Source organism: Podarcis tiliguerta (genome assembly GCF_965153285.1).
Source record: "Podarcis tiliguerta genome assembly, chromosome: 7".
Lineage (NCBI taxonomy): Eukaryota > Metazoa > Chordata > Lepidosauria > Squamata > Lacertidae > Podarcis > Podarcis tiliguerta.
The window spans coordinates 88,464,360-88,484,277 of record NC_139540.1 but is presented as its reverse complement, the minus strand read 5'-3'; the positions used below and the strand labels follow the sequence as shown (position 1 = coordinate 88,484,277).

General features: G+C 41.9%; 1 protein-coding gene across 2 annotated transcripts in view; it reads left to right on the top strand.

The window, feature by feature from the left end:
* TENT4A (terminal nucleotidyltransferase 4A) overlaps positions 1-19,293 on the top strand; it is a 31,464-nt gene extending 12,171 nt beyond the window's left edge. The window contains exons 5-12 of one of the 2 annotated variants that reach the window (XM_083448692.1): positions 4,814-4,921; positions 10,817-10,945; positions 12,077-12,290; positions 13,941-14,067; positions 14,408-14,508; positions 14,719-14,885; positions 16,153-16,311; positions 16,589-19,293. In XM_083448692.1, the coding sequence (XP_083304818.1) occupies positions 4,814-4,921; positions 10,817-10,945; positions 12,077-12,290; positions 13,941-14,067; positions 14,408-14,508; positions 14,719-14,885; positions 16,153-16,311; positions 16,589-16,774 (1,191 nt within the window). In that variant the 3' untranslated portion in view covers positions 16,775-19,293. The remainder of the gene's footprint in view (positions 1-4,813; positions 4,922-10,816; positions 10,946-12,076; positions 12,291-13,940; positions 14,068-14,407; positions 14,509-14,718; positions 14,886-16,152; positions 16,312-16,588) is intronic. The other variant, XM_083448693.1, reaches the window with a different exon arrangement.
* The last annotated feature ends 625 nt before the right edge of the window (positions 19,294-19,918 follow it).

Genomic DNA, 19,918 nt, shown 5'->3' with positions numbered 1-19,918 from the left:
GACTTCCTTCCATTTACCCATCAATGACCTGAAACCTCTTGTAAATTTCTTCAGCAAAACTACTACTTCACATTCATTGTTCAAATATAGATCTCATTGATTAGCAGCACTTCAAAAAACACACACCATTTTTCTTTTCCTTTCTTAGTTCAAAATAACTTGCAAATATATTTCATATTTCCTTAAAAATGCTTCCCTTTTGGAAACTTCCTTGTAGTTTTCTCTTTTGTTGGATTTCCTATCAAATTCCCAGTATTGCAATTGATTCATGGCTATCACTGTTTATGACTGTTACTGTTCACGAATATGTTCTCCACAAATTTAATAAATAACAACAACAACAACAATAATAATAATAATAAATAAAAATAAAAGTTGCTTGCAGTTTTCATTATCTTGATTAATTCTTCCAAATTAGCTCACCTTATTATATGTGGTCCAAATAACCCCAAACATAAGTGTTACGTTTCTGTTATTATTCAGACTGATCGCTCAATAGTTAAGTTTATTATAATCATTTGTTCATGTGATACAGATATACTCTACATGCCAACTTGAGAACAATTTCTGGGTCTTGATATAAAACCTTCAGTCCTACCAACCATAAACTTAGCCATTTGTTTGCCTTTGTCTTGTTTGATTTTTCGTCCATGAGTTAAGGTCCTGACAACTTCACTGACAAATGGTGTTCAGTGTCTATACTGCCCCCAGCTTTGCTGATGCTGACACTGGAAGATTCCTCCTGGCACATGCTAGGCTGCCTTTAGCCTGTGAGTCATAGCTTCAGAGGATTTGCAATAGTTAGCACACTTCCCAGACACATCTAGTTTGTAGGCTGCCTTTGTTTTGATGGTGCCTTGGGGCTTTAGTCCTTATTGTCTTACTGTGTCATTTTTTCTGAAGTTAAGTGGTCAAATTATATATCTCCAAATTTGTTTCGAAATGCTGGTAATATTGGTAGGTCCAAGGGTTCAAAGGTTCAGTCCTCACTTGAACTCTCAGTAAACAGATACAGATTCTGTATTTAGACTAGAGCATCACTGTAAATGAGCTGGTGTTTGATGCCGTAATAGTAAATGTGCTTGGGAGTTAGATAGAGCCTGTGGTGTGAATGGACATGTACCCTGTTTTTTAAAGATTTCTATGTCTAAGACACCAAATCTTGAGTTTTGGTGTAAGAAACTTGGTTGTACATGAAACTCAGCAGGTGATTCAACTCTGATCCTGTTTTATTTGGAGAGAGTGACATTAAAAAGTGGTGGAAGATTATCTTACCCAGGGGATTTCTTTTTTCAAAGACAGCATGGTGAATCTTCAAACACTTTGTCACCCTGCCTAATAACAAAAACTAATAAATTATGCAAATCCCCATGTTTACTTTATTAAAATATTAATATCCCACTTTTTAAACTTACAGTGAGACGCACAGTGTAGTTGCTAACAACATAGACCCAGTTTGCATGCTGTGTTGAACTAATGGCTTAACATGAGTGAGCAAAAGTATGAGTTCTCAGGGTGGAGATTGCAGCTGCAGCACTCTTCCCCCATTTGGTGTCATTCTTTCCAGGTCTAAGCTGTATTTGACTTAATGTTATGTCTGAACCAGCACTTGTGCTTTGCCTCGCTCTAGAGCGTGCGTTGGCAAATTAAGGCCCGCGGGCCGGATCCAGCCCAATAGGCTTCTAAACCCGGCCTGCGGCATGGATCTGCTTGTTTGGCTGCGCCAGCGTGCGCATTCTTTCCCTCTCCCTCACACGGTGGCGGTGGCACCTCCTCCTCTCTCCTCCTGACTTCTCCCCGCCCTGTGGAGGAAAGGGGCTGGACTTTGATTGGTGCCAGCAGCATTGTTTCCCTCTCATTGGTGCCAGCGGCTTTCTTTCCTCCTCCCTCCCTCCTTCTGGCTTCTCTGCGCCACCATTACTAAGCCAAGATCACCAGGGAAGGAGGAGGAGGGATGGGGCCGGGCTGCCAAGAGGTGACAATGAGCTGCTGGAGCTGAGCGGGAGTCCCCGGAATGGTGCCTTTGGGAGAATCAGAGACTGAGGTACGGAGGAAAGAACTGCTCCTCCTTTCCAGCTCCCACCCCACTCCCCACACACAACTACACCCAGCCCCATCAGCTGCCAGTTCCGAGGAGGGCTGGGGCCGCCGCCAGCAGCAGCAGCAGGAACTGCTGAGTGGGTGAAAGAACTGGGAAGACCAGAGCTGCCTTTTCTCCTTCCTTCCTTGTCCAAGGAGCGGGGGGGGGGGGGGAATGGTCAGACACCTCCCGTGCTTGCTTCCTAGCTTGCTCTGGTCCCTGACAGGTGGTGATGGCCTGAGCCGGCGGGGAGGGTCGGAGGCTGCTCTACCAGGCTCTGGTGCTGGTGGTGGCGGCTGCCAGCTGGTCACGGATCCCCCACAGAGGGAGGAGAATGAGGAAGAGGAGAGGAGATGGCAAGGAAAGGGGCAGCAGACCTCCTCTTTCCTTTTGCTGCCTGACCCCCCTTCATGCTTTCTGTTTTTGTTGTTGTTGTTGTTTTTAAATAACCACAGGTCTTCCGTTCTTGCCTTTCTCTTCCACACCCCGCATCTCATTTCTGTTTTTCCTGGTCGTCTCTCCCCGCCCCCAATCTTGCCACAGCAAACTTTCCTCTCAGGCGCAAGTGGCCTCCTCTTTCCCCTCCAACCTTTCCATAACTCCATAGGGTGGATAGCAGGACTTTTGGAAACAGCGGTAGGAGGTGGGCCTGTGTGGTGCTGGTTGCAATTCTTTCGTGTTCTTTCTTGCCTCTAAAAAACAACAACCCCACCCCAGATTGTATTGTTTTTCTTGTTTTTTGTGCACTACTAATAAAATAGGTGCAGTGTGCATAGGAATTTGTTCATATTTTTTTCAAACTATAATCTGGCCCCCGACAGTGTCTGAGGGACACTGAAACGGCCCCCTGTTTAAAAAGTTTGAGGGCTCCTGCTCTAGAGAGGCCATAAACTGAAACCAACTTTGATTACTTCTTATAGTTTGTTTGGGGGACACAACACAGAGCCAAGCCATGACTTAGCCTTGGACCAAAGCAGGAATACAGCAAATGCAGTCTCCTTCCTGGCGACATGCTCACTGTGCTAAGCCATGTTTTGACTTAGCATTACATGCAAACTGGGCCAAATAACACAGTAGGGAATCAGCATCATATTTATTTTTTGTTAAAGTTGTTCATCACTTTAAAAAAAAGTAGCAAAGTGACTTGCAAGAAAAAATATACAAAAATAAATAACCTAAATAAAAATACAAGACTGAAGCATAATATTTAGCAGCAAGTTTCAGGGCCAAGCCAAGCCATTTTCCTGCTAGAATAAAAACTTTTTGGTGTGACTTTTGAAGACTATGTGGGAAACGACCAGTCTGATCACTCAGGTCAGGGTGACCCAGCAGAGATAGCTCTACCAAATACCTACCAACTGTATCTGGTTGTGGGACACAAAACAATGCCTCCCCAAAACTTTGAGTTAAATAGACATATTCATACACTACGTGATGGTTCTTAAAGCTTAGAGCATTAAAAACAACAACCAACACTTTGAATTGGGCTCGGAAATGAACTGGAAGCCAGTACAAATTGAATTGTGCTGGTGTTGCATGGTTTACAAAACTGGGACTGATTTATTGAGAGAATTTTTATCCCTTTCTTCAGCAAAAAAAGGCTATGAGAACAGCATACAAATATCAGTACTAAGGCAGTCCCTGCTCTCAGGCTTATAATCTAATTAAAAAGACTTAACACAAAAGGGGAAAAAGTTTGAGAGAGAGAAGGACAAAAGAAAATTATGTAACTCTGATTGATTATTGATTAGAGATCTAGCTGCTGCATTTCTTTGGCTAGCTGAAATTTCCAGTTACTTTTTTTAAGGCAGCCCCATGTTGCGCATGTTAATCATGATCTTAATATGTGATCATGACTAGGTCTCCCTTCTCAAAGAATGAGCTCACCAGCCTAAACAGAGCAGAAACACTGTTCAAAACTGCTTCCTCACAACTATTAAATAAATACAATTTAAATCTCCATCCCAAGGTGAGCACCTGAATCTGCAAAAGTGTACTGTTCTGATGGTAACACTTTGCAAAGGATGCTGAAGCTCCTTTAAAGTGCCATAAAGGCTTCATACGTTGGTGCCAGTTCAGTGTCAAAAGAAGAACTTGAGTTAGCAGGAGCATGTGTTGACAGTAGGGATGCGGGTGGTGCTGTGGGTTAAACCACAGAGCCTAGGACTTGCCGATCAGAAGATCGGCGGTTCGAATCCCTGCTACGGGGTGAGCTCCCGTTGCTCGGTCCCTGCTCCTGCCAACCTAGCAGTTCGAAAGCACGTCAAAGTGCAAGTAGATAAATAGGTACTGCTTTATAGTGGGAAGGTAAACGGCGTTTCCGTGCGCTGCTCTGGTTCGCCAGAAGCGGCTTAGTCATGCTGGCCACAGGACCAGCATGTGCGCCGGCTCCCTCGGCCAATTAAGTGAGATGAGCACCGCAACCCCAGAGTCGGTCACGACTGGACCTAATGGTCAGGGGTTCCTTTACCTTTATGTTGACAGTAGCAACATTGGCATGGTAAAAGAAGCAGTGCTTATGGGTTGAACAGATACTGGGTAGCTACCTCAAAGCAGTTCTTTGCAAGACTTCTCTAGATCATTGTGAAATTAATTTTATTCACTGCACATCATCTGCATTGATGCAAAGTTAAATTGTCCTTGTAAGTCATGCTTGGATATTTTAATTTAAAATAAAAACTGTTGGTCTACTTGTTGGAGTTGGTTGAATGACTGGTTTGAATATCTTTACAGGTACCAATAATAAAGCTTACTGACCAGGAAACAGAAGTGAAAGTTGACATTAGTTTTAATATGGAAACTGGTGTGAAGGCAGCTCAACTTATCCAAGACTACATGAAGGTACAGTCAACAGAAGATAAACAAATTTTGATATTCCCTGATATTTCTATTGCTTTTCGAAATGCAACAATTCATATGGTTACCAGCATTTTTTAACTATGTCATTCAAAGCAGAACAGTCCAGCCAGGCTCAGAGTACACAATTAAACCATTTTACACCCTGCCTCCACCCATCATGGGCTCATTAAAGTTCACCTCTTGGTTGCACTTTTCCTCAACTCTGTGACTCCCATTATAGGCATGTGCTCCCTAGAAATAATGAAGTAGCATTGTGCAGAATTCACAAGACTTCATTGCTTTCCCTCAAAGCAGTTGCTGCCAAATCCATCCTGACAAAAGCTTTTACATTGTAGGCATGGGTAGTCCTCTGAAGTTCCAAGCATCCTAGGGAACATCTAACACATAGAATCATAGAGTTGGAAGAGACCACAAGGGTCATCGAGTCCAACCCCCTGCCAAGCAGGAAACACCATCAGAGCACTCCTGACATATGGTTGTCAAGCCTCTGCTTAAAGACCTCCAAAGAAGGAGACTCCACCACACTCCTTGGCAGCAAATTCCACTGTCGAACAGCTCTTACTGTCAGGAAGTTCTTCCTAATGTTTAGGTGGAATCTTCTTTCTTGTAGTTTGTATCCATTGCTCCGTGTCCGCTTCTCTGGAGCAGCAGAAAACAACCTTTCTCCCTCCTCTATGTGACATCCTTTTATATATTTGAACATGGCTATCATATCACCCCTTAACCTCCTCTTCTCCAGGCTAAACATGCCCAGCTCCCTTAGCCGATCCTCATAAGGCATTGTTTCCAGGCCTTTGACCATTTTGGTTGCCCTCCTCTGTACACGTTCTAGTTTGTCAGTGTCCTTCTTGAACTGTGGTGCCCAGAACTGGACACAGTACTCCAGGTGAGGTCTGACCAGAGCAGAATACAGTGGCACTATAACTTCCCTTGATCTAGATGCTATACTCCTATTGATGCAGCCCAGAATTGCATTGGCTTTTTTAGCTGCCGCGTCACACTGTTGGCTCATGTTAAGTTTGTGGTCAACCAAGACTCCTAGATCCTTTTCACATGTACTGCTCTCAAGCCAGGTGTCACCCATCTTGTATTTGTGCCTCTCATTTTTTTTGCCCAAGTGCAATACTTTACATTTCTCCCTGTTAAAATTCATCTTGTTTGTTTTGGCCCAGTTCTCTAATCTGTCAAGGTCGTTTTGAAGTGTGATCCTGTCTTCTGGGGTGTTAGCCACCCCTCCCAGTTTGGTGTCATCTGCAAATTTGATCAGGATGCCCTTGAGTCCATCATCCAAGTCGTTGATAAAGATGTTGAATAAGACCGGGCCCAAGACAGAACCCTGTGGCACCCCACTAGTCACTCTTCTCCAGGATGAAGAGGAACCATTGATGAGCACCCTTTGGGTCCGGTCAGTCAGCCAGTTACAAATCCACTGAGTGGTAGCATAGTCAAGACCGCATTTTACCAGCTTCTTTACAAGAATATCATGGGGCACCTTGTCAAATGCCTTGCTGAAATCAAGGTAGACTACATCCACTGCGTTCCCTTCATCTACCAGGCTTGTAATTCTGTCAAAAAATGAGATCAGGTTAGTCTGACATGACTTATTTTTCAGAAATCCATGCTGACTATTGGTGATCACAGCATTCCTTTCTAGGTGCTCACAGATTGTTTGCTTAATGATCTGCTCCAGAATCTTCCCTGGTATTGATGTTAGACTGACTGGGCGGTAATTATTTGGGTCCTCTCTTTTCCCCTTTTTGAAAATAGGGACAACATTTGCCCTCCTCCAGTCCGCCGGGACTTCGCCTGTTCTCCAGGAATTCTCAAAGATGACTGCCAGTGGTTCTGAGATCACATCTGCCAGTTCTTTTAATACTCTTGGATGCAGTTCATCTGGCCCTGGAGACTTGAATATATCTAAACTAGCCAAGTATTCTTGTACTATCTCCTTAGTTATTCTGGGCTGTGTTTCCTCTGCTGAATCTTTTGCTCCAAATTCTTCAGGTCGGGCATTGTTTTCTTTATCGGAGAAGACTGAGGCAAAGAAGGTATTGAGGAGTTCAGCCCTTTCTGTGTCCCCTGTTTGCATTTCACCATCTTCTCCTCTGAGTGACCCCACTGTTTCTTTGTTCTTCCTTTTGCTACGAACATACCCATAGAAGCCTTTTTTGTTGCTTTTAACCTCTCTAGCAAGCCTGAGTTCATTCTGTGCTTTAGCTTTTCTGACTTTGTGTCTACACGTGCTGGCTATTTGTTTGAATTCCTCTTTGGTGGTTTCCCCCCTTTTCCATTTTTTGTACACATCCTTTTTTAATCTTAACTCAGTTAAAAGTTCTTTAGATAGCCACCCTGGCTTCTTTAGGCACCTTCCATGTTTCCGTCTCATTGGTATTGCCTGAAGTTGTGCTTTTACTATCTCCCTCTTAACAAACTCCCAGCCATCACAAACTCCCTTTCCTTTTAGTATTACTGTCCATGGGATCTCACCCAGCACTTCCCTAAGTTTTATGAAGTCGGCTTTCTTAAAGTCAAGAAATTGAGTCCTAGTATGCTTGGCTGCTCCTTTCCGTTGTATAGTAAACTTCAGAAGAGCATGATCACTTGCGCCTAATGATCCTTCCACTTCTACCCCACTAACCAGGTCATCGACATTGGTTAGGACCAGATCTAAAATGGCTGTTCCTCTTGTTGCTTCTCCCACTTTCTGGACAATGAAGTTGTCTGCAAGGCCAGTGAGGAATCTGTTTGACCTTATGCTCTTGGCTGAGTTTGACATCCAACAAATATCTGGGTAATTGAAGTCCCCCATTACTACTATCTCCCTTCCTTTTGCATGCTTGGCCATCTGTTCCAGGAAGGCATCATCTATGTCCTCCGTTTGGCTTGGGGATCTATAGTAAACTCCCACAATGAGATCACTATTATTCTTCTCTCCCTTAATTTTGACCCAAATGCTCTCACTTTGGCTTTGAGGTTCTAAATCTTGGATCTCTTCACAGGTATACACATCCCTGACATATAACGCCACTCCTCCTCCTTTCTTGTCTGGTCTGTTTCTCTGAAATAGATTGTATCCCTCCATTTTTACATTCCAATCGTGGGACTTATCCCACCAGGTTTCAGTGATGCCTATTATGTCATATTTAGTTTGCTGTACCAAGAGCTCAAGCTCATCTTGTTTATTTCCCATGCTTTGTGCATTAGTGTACAGACATTGAAGTCCATTAGTCATTCCCCCGTGTCTCTTATTTAAGGATTTTTTCCTCCCACCACTAGGTCTGCTTGCTGCTTGCTCCATTTGGTCTATGACATTTGGATGATCATCTTCATCAATTAATAGACTCTTACCTTCAGGAGCACTGTCTCCCTCCCCCACATTAGTCAGTTTAAAGCCCTCCTGATGAGGTTTCTTAGTTTTTTGGCAAAAACATTCCTCCCAACCGTTGTGAGGTGCAGCCCATCGCTTGCCAGAAGTCCATCCTCAAGAAACTGCAGTCCGTGATCTAAGAATCCAAACCGTTCCTGTTTACACCATTTGCGAAGCCAGCTGTTTACTTCCACTATTTTCCTCTCTCTCCCTGGGCCACGTCGTTCAACTGGGAGGACAGATGAGATGACGATTTGTGCATTTAATTGCTTCAATTTCCTGCCCAGAGCCTCGTAGTCTCTTTTGATCTTCTGGAGGCTATTGCTTGCAGTGTCATTGGTTCCCACATGAACCAAGAGGAAGGGGTATTTGTCAGTGGGTTTTATGATTCCTTGCAGTCGTTCAGTTACATCTTGGATCTTAGCCCCGGGGAGACAGCACACTTCCCGAGACATCTTGTCAGGCCCACAGATCACTGCTTCTGTTCCCCTCAGTAAGGAATCCCCTATCACCACTACACGCCTTCTCTTAGGTTTGGTCAGGGTTCTTCTGTGAGCGGTCCGTTCCAAGGTCGCCTGCACATTCCCTGAGGACTGACTTTGCTGCTCATCTTCATATACGTGATCGACTGTAATGAGGGAGAGATCCTCAAATGGAGTCTGCTCTTCGTCTTCCATGCTAGGGGAGAGGACCTCAAAGCGATTGTGTATTTCTAGACAATCAGAGCGAACCCTGGGCCTCCTACTTCTTTGAGTCACGTTTCTCCACATATCGGGCTCCTGTGTTGGTGAACTAGCCTCCTTCTCAGGGGAGTCCCCTGTCTCCTCCTTGGTGGAGACGGTGTGCTCTGTTGCTTCCAAGAAGAGCTCCAGCTCTCTAATTCTTTGGAGCGTAGCTACACGTTCCTCCAGTTGCTGGACTTTGTCTTTTAGGAGGGCAATCAACATGCAATTGCTGCACGTAAAGCTGCCTGCAACCTTTGGCAAGATGGCAAACATTGCGCAGGAACCGCAGGCGACTGCAGCTGTTCCCTCCCCCTCCATCTTGAGAATGTGTCGTTGGGCTTGAGACTAGCTCCCCTAAATCTAAAAGATGGTTCAAACTGGCTCCTTCTTCAGCCGCTGCCCTGCAAACACTGATAAGCTCCTCCCACAGCTAATCACCTGCCTCAACAGAAACCCTGCCCCCTCTGACCTTTGACCAGGGAAAGCAGCTAATCAGCCACAAGAATCACACCCACAAGAAACCCCTTTTGGCTCCTTCTTCAGCCGCTGCCCTGCAAACACTGATAAGCTCTCTCCCACAACATGGAGAAAAATGACAAAGTTTATGGCAGGCTTCTATATGGATTGCCTGCTAATCTGTGGCAGAGCTATAGCCTCAGGTTGTTGTCTGCAGGAGCTTTTCATTCAAGCATTGGGACATAAAGACTGAGCTTTCCACCATGTCTTTTTATGGAGAGGGTGACAGCTCTTCATCAGACTTTGTTCAAGATGCCATGCTTATTGCACTAGGAGTAAGGTGACCGCGGACATTCCAGGCCCTCTGAGATTCTATAACTGGATTGGTGGATGCTGGAAACAATTTATCACCTTCTCTTTCAAACTGAGTGCCATTACTAGGAGCAGGTTCCTCTTCTCTCCCTTGTCTGAAATCCAGACATACTGAATCTTGGTCAACATCAAGCACCTGCCTCACCCATCAATCATAGAACCAGATTAGTTGTCCAAAATATTGTTTGGCATTTTCTCTTGTTTCATGGTGCAAAAATAAAATAACTTTTTTGCAACTACTTCTGGACCTCAAGTTGCGTGCCGAGGCACCTGAGCCACAAAGTTCCCAGGAGAACAATAAAACACGCTGACAAAAAGTATTTTGGTTTATGGGTTCAAATAGGCCACAGCTTTATTGGTTACAGACTACCTTGACTCCTGCCCGTCTGCAGGGAGTCCCCTTAAGGATAAACCACTAATAGGAGGTGTGCTATGATTTATATCAAAGAGGGGCACCCCGAGGGGTCCCCGTAGGGGCTGTGACATGGCCCGAGCCCCCGTCCTGCTTTGGACAGGATTCACACCCTGGATCCCTTTAGCATACCTTTACTGAGGAGGGGTTGGCGAAGGCTACAACTGCAATGCCGCCCACCGGGAAAAAGGTGATTGGACTTCCTGAAAATCTCTGGTCAATAAAATGGATAATTTTGGACTGAAAAAATAGCCAAGTCCTTAACAAGTGCAACTTTCTTGCTAACTGTGTCAAAGTTTGTATTTTTGGTGTTAACAGCAGTTCTTGATGCCTTATTTTGTGACACTTATATTTTTGTAGGTAATAAATATGAATTTAAGGAAATTACGTTAGCTCATGCACAAGAATGTATAAAGGCTTTTTTCTCCCATTATTCTTTTGGGTTTTTTTTTTTGTAGAAATCTTTTGTATTTTATAGTAAATAATGATAAACGTATCACCTAGAACTTGTCTTACAGAAAATTAACTGTTCTTTTCATTTGCAGAAATACTCATTGCTGCCTTACTTGATTTTAGTATTAAAACAGTTCCTCCTTCAAAGGGATTTGAATGAAGTTTTTACTGGTGGAATTAGCTCTTACAGCCTAATTTTAATGGCAGTTAGCTTCCTACAGGTATGTGATTTGGTACTGTCAGTCTTGAAGAATTCTTTACAAATTTTTGGTTAGCAATTAATGTTTATTTACCTTTATATTATTTTTTCGCTTCAAAACCTTTTGTATTGGCTGTAGATTTTACTTTATTAGTGTGTAATTCCTGCAAGAGTTCTGTCCAAAAAGCAACAAAAGGCCATAGTTATCCTTATCCTTTATCCATAGGATAAAGACAGCAGAATCTTTGTGTAAAGTGGGCTGAGAAACATGATGCTGTTCCGCTGTAAACTTTCACTCCTCCACAGATTTTGTGTGTATGGTGCAAATGTTGACTCACGTTAGCCCCAGCCAGCATGGCTAGTGGTCAGGGATGATGGGAGCAGGAATCCAACAATAGCTGGAGGACGCTGTTTGGGCTATCCTGGGGTTAAGGATAGAGTTCATGTAGTTGTGTAATCATTTTTCAGTGCTGCCTCATACTGCATAACTTTTCAAATAGCAGTAATTGAATGGTTTGTATTTCACATGGCATGTTTCTTATGAATAAAAGATAAAGGGACCCCTGACCGTTAGGTCCAGTCGCGAATGACTCTAGGGTTGCAGTGCTCATCTCGCTTTATTGGCTGAGGGAGCCGGCGTACAGCTTCCGGCTCATGTGGCCAGCATGACTAAACCGCTTCTGGCGAACCAGAGCAGCGTACAGAAACGCCGTCTACCTTCCCGCTGAAGCGGTACCTATTTATATACTTGCACTTTTATGTGCTTTTGAAATGCTAGGTTGGCAGGAGCAGGGACCGAGCAACTGGAGCTCACCCCGTTGCGGGGATTCGAACTGCCAACCTTCTGATCGGCAAGCCCTAGGCTCTGTGGTTTAGACCACAGCACCACCTACATCCCTTCTTATGAATAAATGTACGTAATTAATTTGAACTGGACTAGTTATGATACCTTCTTGTAGCATACAATTCTTTGAAAGTCTATCTCCTAAAATCTTAAAGTGAGAGAAGACTATCTGATAAAGAAGTTGAGGTTATTTTTGGTTGTTGATAGTTAATGTTCATTTCCAACTTTAAATGGTTCACCATAAAGATGACAGAAGTATAAATGATCACATACACCAGCATAATAAAACTGCTATTTTTCTTCTTGTAGTTGCACCCAAGAATTGATGCTAGAAGACTGGAGGAAAATCTTGGAATGCTTCTAATAGAATTTTTTGAACTCTATGGAAGGAATTTTAATTACTTGAAAACTGGTATTAGAATAAAAAATGGAGGCGCCTATATTGCCAAAGAAGAAATCATGAAAGCCATGACCAATGGATATCGACCTTCCATGTTATGTATTGAAGATCCTCTTCTGCCTGGTGAGATAGCAAGCTGCTTCATATTTTTCCATTAAGAATGCAGATTTAATACAGAGTTTAAAGGTTATCTGAGGAAATCCTTCAAATGGGTGCTCCTGTTACTTGTTTTAAATAATCATTCAGAAATAAGCCCTTAACCTTGCCTTGATCTTGTGATTTCTTTCCGCCATCAATTTTGTGTGTGTTTTCTTACCCCACTGTTTTTACTATCATATAATACATAGAGATTAGTAGTAGAATGTAGTATATTTTTAATGTTTTAAATGGTGCTGCTTTTTTTTTAAGACACCTGAGACCAGAATTTCCCTATTTTCAGTATCCATGGCTGCAAGAATTTCCATATAAGGGCTTAGTAAATCAGTTTTTATATCCTTTCCTTTTCATCCTGTTGCATTTTACTTTTCTGGGGCAAAATTATGGACCTAAACACTGCATACTAAGTTTTGTGAAGCATCCCACAATAATAGGGAAGGAGTTAGGGTCCTCAAGATTTGAAAATGCAACAATCCTCTGCTGAGCAAATTGAGTATTCTCCTAATTTGACCACTTTCACCTTCAGTTGCTGCTAGGCATGAATGTAGCATGAGCCTTGTAAATGGCACACAGGTTTGATCTGCAGTGTAGACTATGACTGGAAGCTTCCTACCTTAACGTTCTTGCGTAACAATGCAATTTCCCTTACTGCTGGTTCCTTGTTGCTCTGCACCGCACTCTGGTGTCACATTTTAATAACACATTATTAACATTACAATCAAAACATTACAATCAAAACAGTGGTACCTTGGGTTAAGAACTTAATTCATTCTGGAGGTCCATTCCTAACCTGAAACTGTTCTTAACCTGAGGTACCATGAAGCTAATAGAGCCTCCAGCTGCTGCTGCGCCACCGCTGCACGTTTTCTGTTCTCAGTCTGAAGCAAAGTTCTTAACCCGAGATACTATTTCCAGGTTAGCGGAGTCTGTAACCTGAAGGGTCTGTACAGTGGTACCTCGGATTACATACGCTTCAGGTTACAGACTCCGCTAACCCAGAAATATTACCTTGGGTTAAGAACTTTGCTTCAGGATGAAAACAGAAATCATGCAGCGGTTAGCTAAAGTGGTGCTTCAGGTTAAGAACAGTTTCAGGTTAAGAACAGACCTCCGGAACGAATTAAGTTCTTGACCTGAGGTACTGCTGTATGTCTAAATATGTTACAATAACCGTTCCGTAACCCTTCCTTAACGTTACAAGCCATGAGTGTAGATCCGCCCTATCACTTTGTAACCCTGAGCTTCCAACTGAAAAGCGATGTGAATGGAATTTCTTATTGAGGCTGGAAAACGGACTGTTTTAAAATATATGGAAAATGCAATAATTTATAACAGTGTGTGTGCATTGGTCACCAGAACAGTCTGTCCGATAGCAGATCGGGTACCTAGGTGAAGCATACTTCACCATACTTCACAATATGTGCAGAAAGTGGTTTGTGTATAAGGACTAAGAACCTCTCCAAGCAATCACTGCTTGTTTCAAGATTTTAAGGGGTAAATGTATGGGCATTCCAAGGACAACATGGAATCAGAAGTGTCCATTACTATCCAGCTTTAAAAATGATGAACAGGTCTTGTAGGTCAACATTATTTAAATTTTTAATTTAACCATTATAGGCAACGATGTTGGAAGAAGTTGTTATGGTGCCATGCAAGTAAAGCAAGTTTTTGATTATGCCTACATTGTTCTAAGCCATGCAGTATCACCACTTGCGAGATCGTATCCCAACAGAGATTCGGAAAGGTAACCAATTTGAGTGTGTTAATTGCATGGCTTCTGAAAATCCAACTTTGCACTATTGGTCTTCTTAAATGGCTTCATAACTGGAGATGTCAGCATACAGTACTGTATCCTGAAATGCATGACTAGCTTAATGTAACTGTGAAACTTGTTTCTTTCTCCCTTCCCCCTTCCTCCTCTCGCTGTCTTTCCTCCATTCTGCATGACAAGCTGTTTAAAACTTTCTTTGTCAAAATGAAGCAAGATTGTGTGTATGCAAGCCTTTATCTACAAGGGCTCTTGATTGCAAACTTTTATCCGTAAATCAGTGTAGATTTCTTATGTAGGTCACTATTTCTTCCAGTACCTTAGGAAGAATCATCAAAGTGACACAGGAAGTGATTGACTACAGAGCTTGGATTAAGAAGAAATGGGGAAGCAAAGCTAATTTGTCACCTGATCTTGGTGAGTAAAGGATTTGAAGTAAAAACTCACATCAAAATTTCAATTAATTTCAGCCACATCTTGGTTTGATGTGATATCTGAAGTGAGCATGTGGGTCATGGCTAAACCCTGCAGTAAATCTGATAATTGCATAATATCGCTTGTTTACAGCAAGGGACTGTGAAAGGTGATTTATTTGCAAACAAAACTGATAAATGTGTATGCTTACAGGTATTCCAATGAAAGGGAGAGAACCAATATCTCCATGTAATGTAGTCCAGAATGGTGATGCTGAATCGGCATACAGCCAGCCTTTGGCTTTGTCATTTACTGGTACTCAGCAGCTGTCATCAGGCTCATCTGCCTCTTCCGTTTCTTCTCTTTCTGGCAGTGATATTGTAAGTCCCATTCCTCCCCCCTTGAAGCTGTTTTCTATTTGTTTATTCCTTTTTTTCTGACTGTAATTTGGTATATCTGTGTAAGATTGCAATAGGACTTCCGTAACTTTTGTTGAAACTAACTGAGCTTGAAACTTTTCCAGTTATGGTACATTGCTGTTCTCTAAAACTTGATGATTTATCATGCTGTATTTTCAGAAAGATAAAATGCCTATGTCACCTTAACTGTCATAATGACATTTAATGTTAAATCAATCTTTTAATTAGAGAGAAAATAATTTTATAGTTTTTTAAAAAGAAAACCACACAGAAGCACTTAAATGAAAGAGCATTATAGCACCAATTAAAGTAATTAGTTCTTACAAACCTTGCTTCCTTTCTGTTGCAGCCATTTTAGCTCTGTATTTTATGTATTTGGTGTCTTAAAATGCTTCTTAACTTTAAAATGTTTCCCAAGTCCTGAACAACACCATTGAATTTAAATAGGTAAATGTATTAAAGCACATGAAATAACAGATTTAAAAAAGGTTATAAGACAAAGAAAAGTTGTTGCTCATGCGAATTGCACCTTTCTTGCCTATACAACTATATAATCCTCATTAGTATGGACAGATCATGGCAGGTTTTACACTTGCCATGTAAAACCTGTGGTGTAGCAGTTAGAATGTCATGCTAGAACTTGGGAAACTAGGGTTCAAAACCCTACTTGGCCATGAAGATCACTAGGTGACCCTCGGCCAGTCGCAGTCTCTCAGCCTCGCCTACTTCTCTGGGTTGTTGTGGGGATTAAAGGAGGAGGGGGAGAACCATGTAGGCCACCTTGAGCTCCTTAGAGAAAGAGGTGGGACAGAAATGCAATAAATAATAAAAAATAGTGATCAGGCAATCTCAGGAATTGCTTATTTAAGTCCCAGGACATACAGGGTGTATAGTATATGTAGATATACGTATGGTGTCATGTCCTGGTGGAAAGTCCACAGTTCCTGAATCCCCTTTGGATCTTTGCCCAAACATGATTGCCTTTCTTACAAAGGCTCCCTTGATCTCCAGTGGCATTACAAACTAGTACAGGACATTTCTACACCATTCTTGGTGAAAACCACATCTTAAGAGGACTAAGTATCAGCTTCCTGACATATTTATCATCTTCTGGTGCTTACAGTGCTATTGGTATTTGCTTGTGTGGGTGCTTAAATGAGTAGTAAGCATGTGCTCCTTTCATATTAAAAGAACAACAAACCTATTCCCCCCTTTTCTTTGTCACAAGGATTCAGATACTCCACCTTGCACAACTCCTAATGTGTACCACTTCAATCTCCAAGCACCATCTCAGCTTACAGTTGGTTTACCACCAGCATTGCCTGTGCCAAGTGGTAAAACTCAGTCTGTGCCTGCAAGAACATTGATTATGACTACTAATAATCAGGTATGGACTATATGATGGAAGTTGTCCCATTGGATAGTGGTGATGGTGGAGCAGAAAGTCAGTTGGCTTGCAATACTATTCTAAAATGGATTTTCTTGAAGCATTTTGCTTATATCATACTGTCTGAATGCAGTTTGCATCTCTTCCGGTCACACATGTGGAAACAGCTGTATGAGTCTGGCCTTGGTGAATTGCTAGGAGACAAAACTTAGTAAAAGAATTTGGTAAATTTGCAATTTAGCTGGCACTAATTGTGACCACTTCCTCTTGTTTCCAGCAGCACAATGGAATGAAGCTGACGGTCAAAGCAGCTCACAATCATACTCAAGGCAGCGGATACAGTTCTTCTGGTAATGGAGCCATGAGGCAGCCTGTTAGCAACCGAGGGCACCACCAACATAACCGTAATATCTGGAGAAGAAAGAAATACAGAGACAGTTTGCCTATTAGCCTTAGCAGATAATGGCCAACCTCAGAGTGTCCACTTAAGACTTACGCAGTATGTGTGACACTAGTCTGGACTTGAGAACAGCACTGGGCATTTCAGTTTGTGGATGTTGCCAAATATCTGCATCCAACCTTGCATGTTTCTTTGTGTGGTGGTGGAGTCCATCTTAAAAGAAATAATTGTGCTTATCTGTGAAGCCTTATTAAATGTGGAAGTTTGTCTTCTGCCTATCCATGATTACTACAGTGCCGAAGCAGCTGTAGCAGAAGTACTGTGAGGACCATAAATGCGGTGGCACCTTCTGCTGTAGCTGCATTTGTTCATTATAGCTTTTTTGTTTTGTCAGAAAAGTATAGATGGTTTGGACTTTCCTTTCCTTTGTAGCAAATTTTTGTGACTTTGCTTGTTGCCTTCCCATTTCTTGTTTAAACTTTTTGTTACCATACTCAAATCAAACATAACTTTTGTGCAATAACTCTGAATGTTTTTCATTTAAGTTGTATTTAAGGAATGAAGGGTGTACAGAATGTAATTTTATTATTTGCTTGCTTTACAGATCCTTTCCCAGACTGCATTTTTTAAGTTGGGGTTCACTACGTTAACTCTAGCTAATGGGGAGGGCACAATCTAGTGCTCTTGCACAGGTCATACTTGTTTCAATGTGGATCACGCAAGATAATTTGGACCTTCAATTGATTCCTTAAAACTGGACAGAGATCAGCATAAAGAATTCCAGTCTTTTAGGGTAAAGGTGAATAAGTCCCAGATGTTCATCTACAAATGCTTTTAATTAGTTTTATTTACCCTCTGGTTGGCTCCAAGCATTGTTGCTGAATGAAATATCCAACTTAAAGAATGTGGAGAAAGGAACATATATTGATTCCATTAAGGAATCTGATTAGCAGCGTGCATTAGTTCTGTTAAAAGCAACTACCTGCAATGTACCTTTGGGCTTCTCTATGCTTTTAAAGTATCAGTCTGTTAACTTGTAAAAGAGCACAGTCCCGTGCAACACGATTGTCTGTGGCAGTCACTTGATTTAAAGATGCATACAGGGGTTCTATGCAAGTGTGCATTGCCATGGCAACCTCTGTTAACTTTTTTAAAGCAAGAAAACACATCTTGTGTAGCCCTGGGTTTTTAAAAAAGCACTATATTCTCATTGTCACTGGCTGCATCTTTTCCTTGTTTTAAAGATAAGTCTTAAATCTCAACAGCACTGTATAAGTAGCTCTGCTTAGAGGAGGAGCTTAGAAAGAATTCTGCTATCTTGACATCTGAAGGATATACAGAAGTGAATGTTCTTAACTGATATTTGAATGTTTGACACGGAATGATTTTTCTAATAGTGAGCTTTAGTATCTGTAGGCTTGCCTTGAAAGGTGGTGCAGCACATATTAAAGAAAACATTGTCCGAATTAATGCAAGGCCTTTGGGTAGTGAGAGAAGAGAGCGCAACATTCCAAAGTAGAGTAGCACATTTTGTCTGCAGTTCAGAGTTTAACAAGAAATAAAACTTTAAATATTATTTACCTATTATTAATGAATATTCATATTGGTATTGGTTGTAGCTGCTGTTTTGATACTCTCATGGGCATAAAATGTATATGACTTACTGTACCAGCATCTCTCGGGAAAGGTATGTCACGTTTATGAGTATAAAACCTCTTCATCAGGCAAAAGTGATTAAGGCAGAGGCTTTGCAAATGCACACTGGCAGTTGGGCAGCCTGCAGCCAGAAGTAAACAATCAGTGTCTCTCCTAGTCGGTCATAGGTTGTAAGATACTAAGTTTTCTCAGAATAATTCTTGAACATTGTTGCCAAGATCTCCACATACACAAAAGGTTTTTCTGTCTCACAATGCCTCTCAGACCTCATGAAAAGCTTCTCTTGGAACTTGAGGAGCTCTTCAGAGCAGCATCTAATGCAGTGCAAGGGGTTGCAGAAAGAAGGGAAAGTTGTTTGTGTGCCCCTTTTCTCATGCAGAATTGTAGGATCCCAGTCCTGGTGTATATACTGCTCCAGATGAATGATAATTTTACAACTGATAACTATGTAAACAGCAATTGGATTTTGAATTGCCAAAAATCTCAGTCCTGCTTTGATATTGGATGTGTATCTTTGCTTTGACTGTTTTTTAAACCTTGTGAAAGGTTTTTAATAGATGCTGGTACAATAAGGGATCTAAACTTGAATAAACCAGTATTCAAGGGCTGATTATAGACCTGTACTCACTTTTACATGCTAGCAATATTGAATATGAACCTATGTTATGGAAACCTCTGTGTCCTAAACAGAGTCCATTTAAAAGCAGAATAGGCTTAAGAGAAGCAGATATCATGTTCCATTTCAGTCATGGTGAACCAATAAATTGCACTGGCTACCACTCTGGTTATATTATATGCTGCTGTGGATAGCTAATTAAAATATCATGTTCAGTTTCTTTTTGTGTGTATAACAATGTGGGAAGCTAAAATACATATTTTTATGTGAAGTTTTGTATTCTTTGATTTTTAATAAATTTTCAAAGCCAGATGTGTCTGTGGTGCAACTTTCTTCATTTGCCACTGTGACCTTTTCTGTTCATTGTGTTATTACAATACTGTGATCAAGCCAAAAACCTGCCTGATCCTGCATTCTGTTTCACAAATGCCCATGCAGGACATGAGGGTAGCAGATACTTCATTCCCAGATGCTGGGAATAAACAGGAAATATGCTGCCTCTGAAACTGGAGCTTTTATCTTGCTAGCATGGCTCATAGCTGTTGCTAATCCTGTCCTCTAATAATTGGTGTCATCTAAGTGAGTGGCTGCATGTTTTGTGAATACATTTGTATTTTTCAGTGCTTAATGTCAATAGGAAACCCACAACTCTAATACAGTGGTGCCCCGCAAGACGAATGCCTCGCAAGACGGAAAACCCGCTAGACGAAAGGGTTTTCCGTTTTTCAATAAGGGTTTTCCGTTTTTCAATGCGCTTCGCAGGACGAATTTCCCTATGGGCTTGCTTCGCAAGACGAAAATGTCTTGCGAGTCTTGAGATTTTTTTCCGCTCCCCACTGGCCTTCTGTGCCAGCTTTTAAACACTTGCTGAAAGTTTTTCTATTCTGCCAGGCCTATGCAGGCAAGCAAGAGAACACCCCGCCCCCCAGGATGGT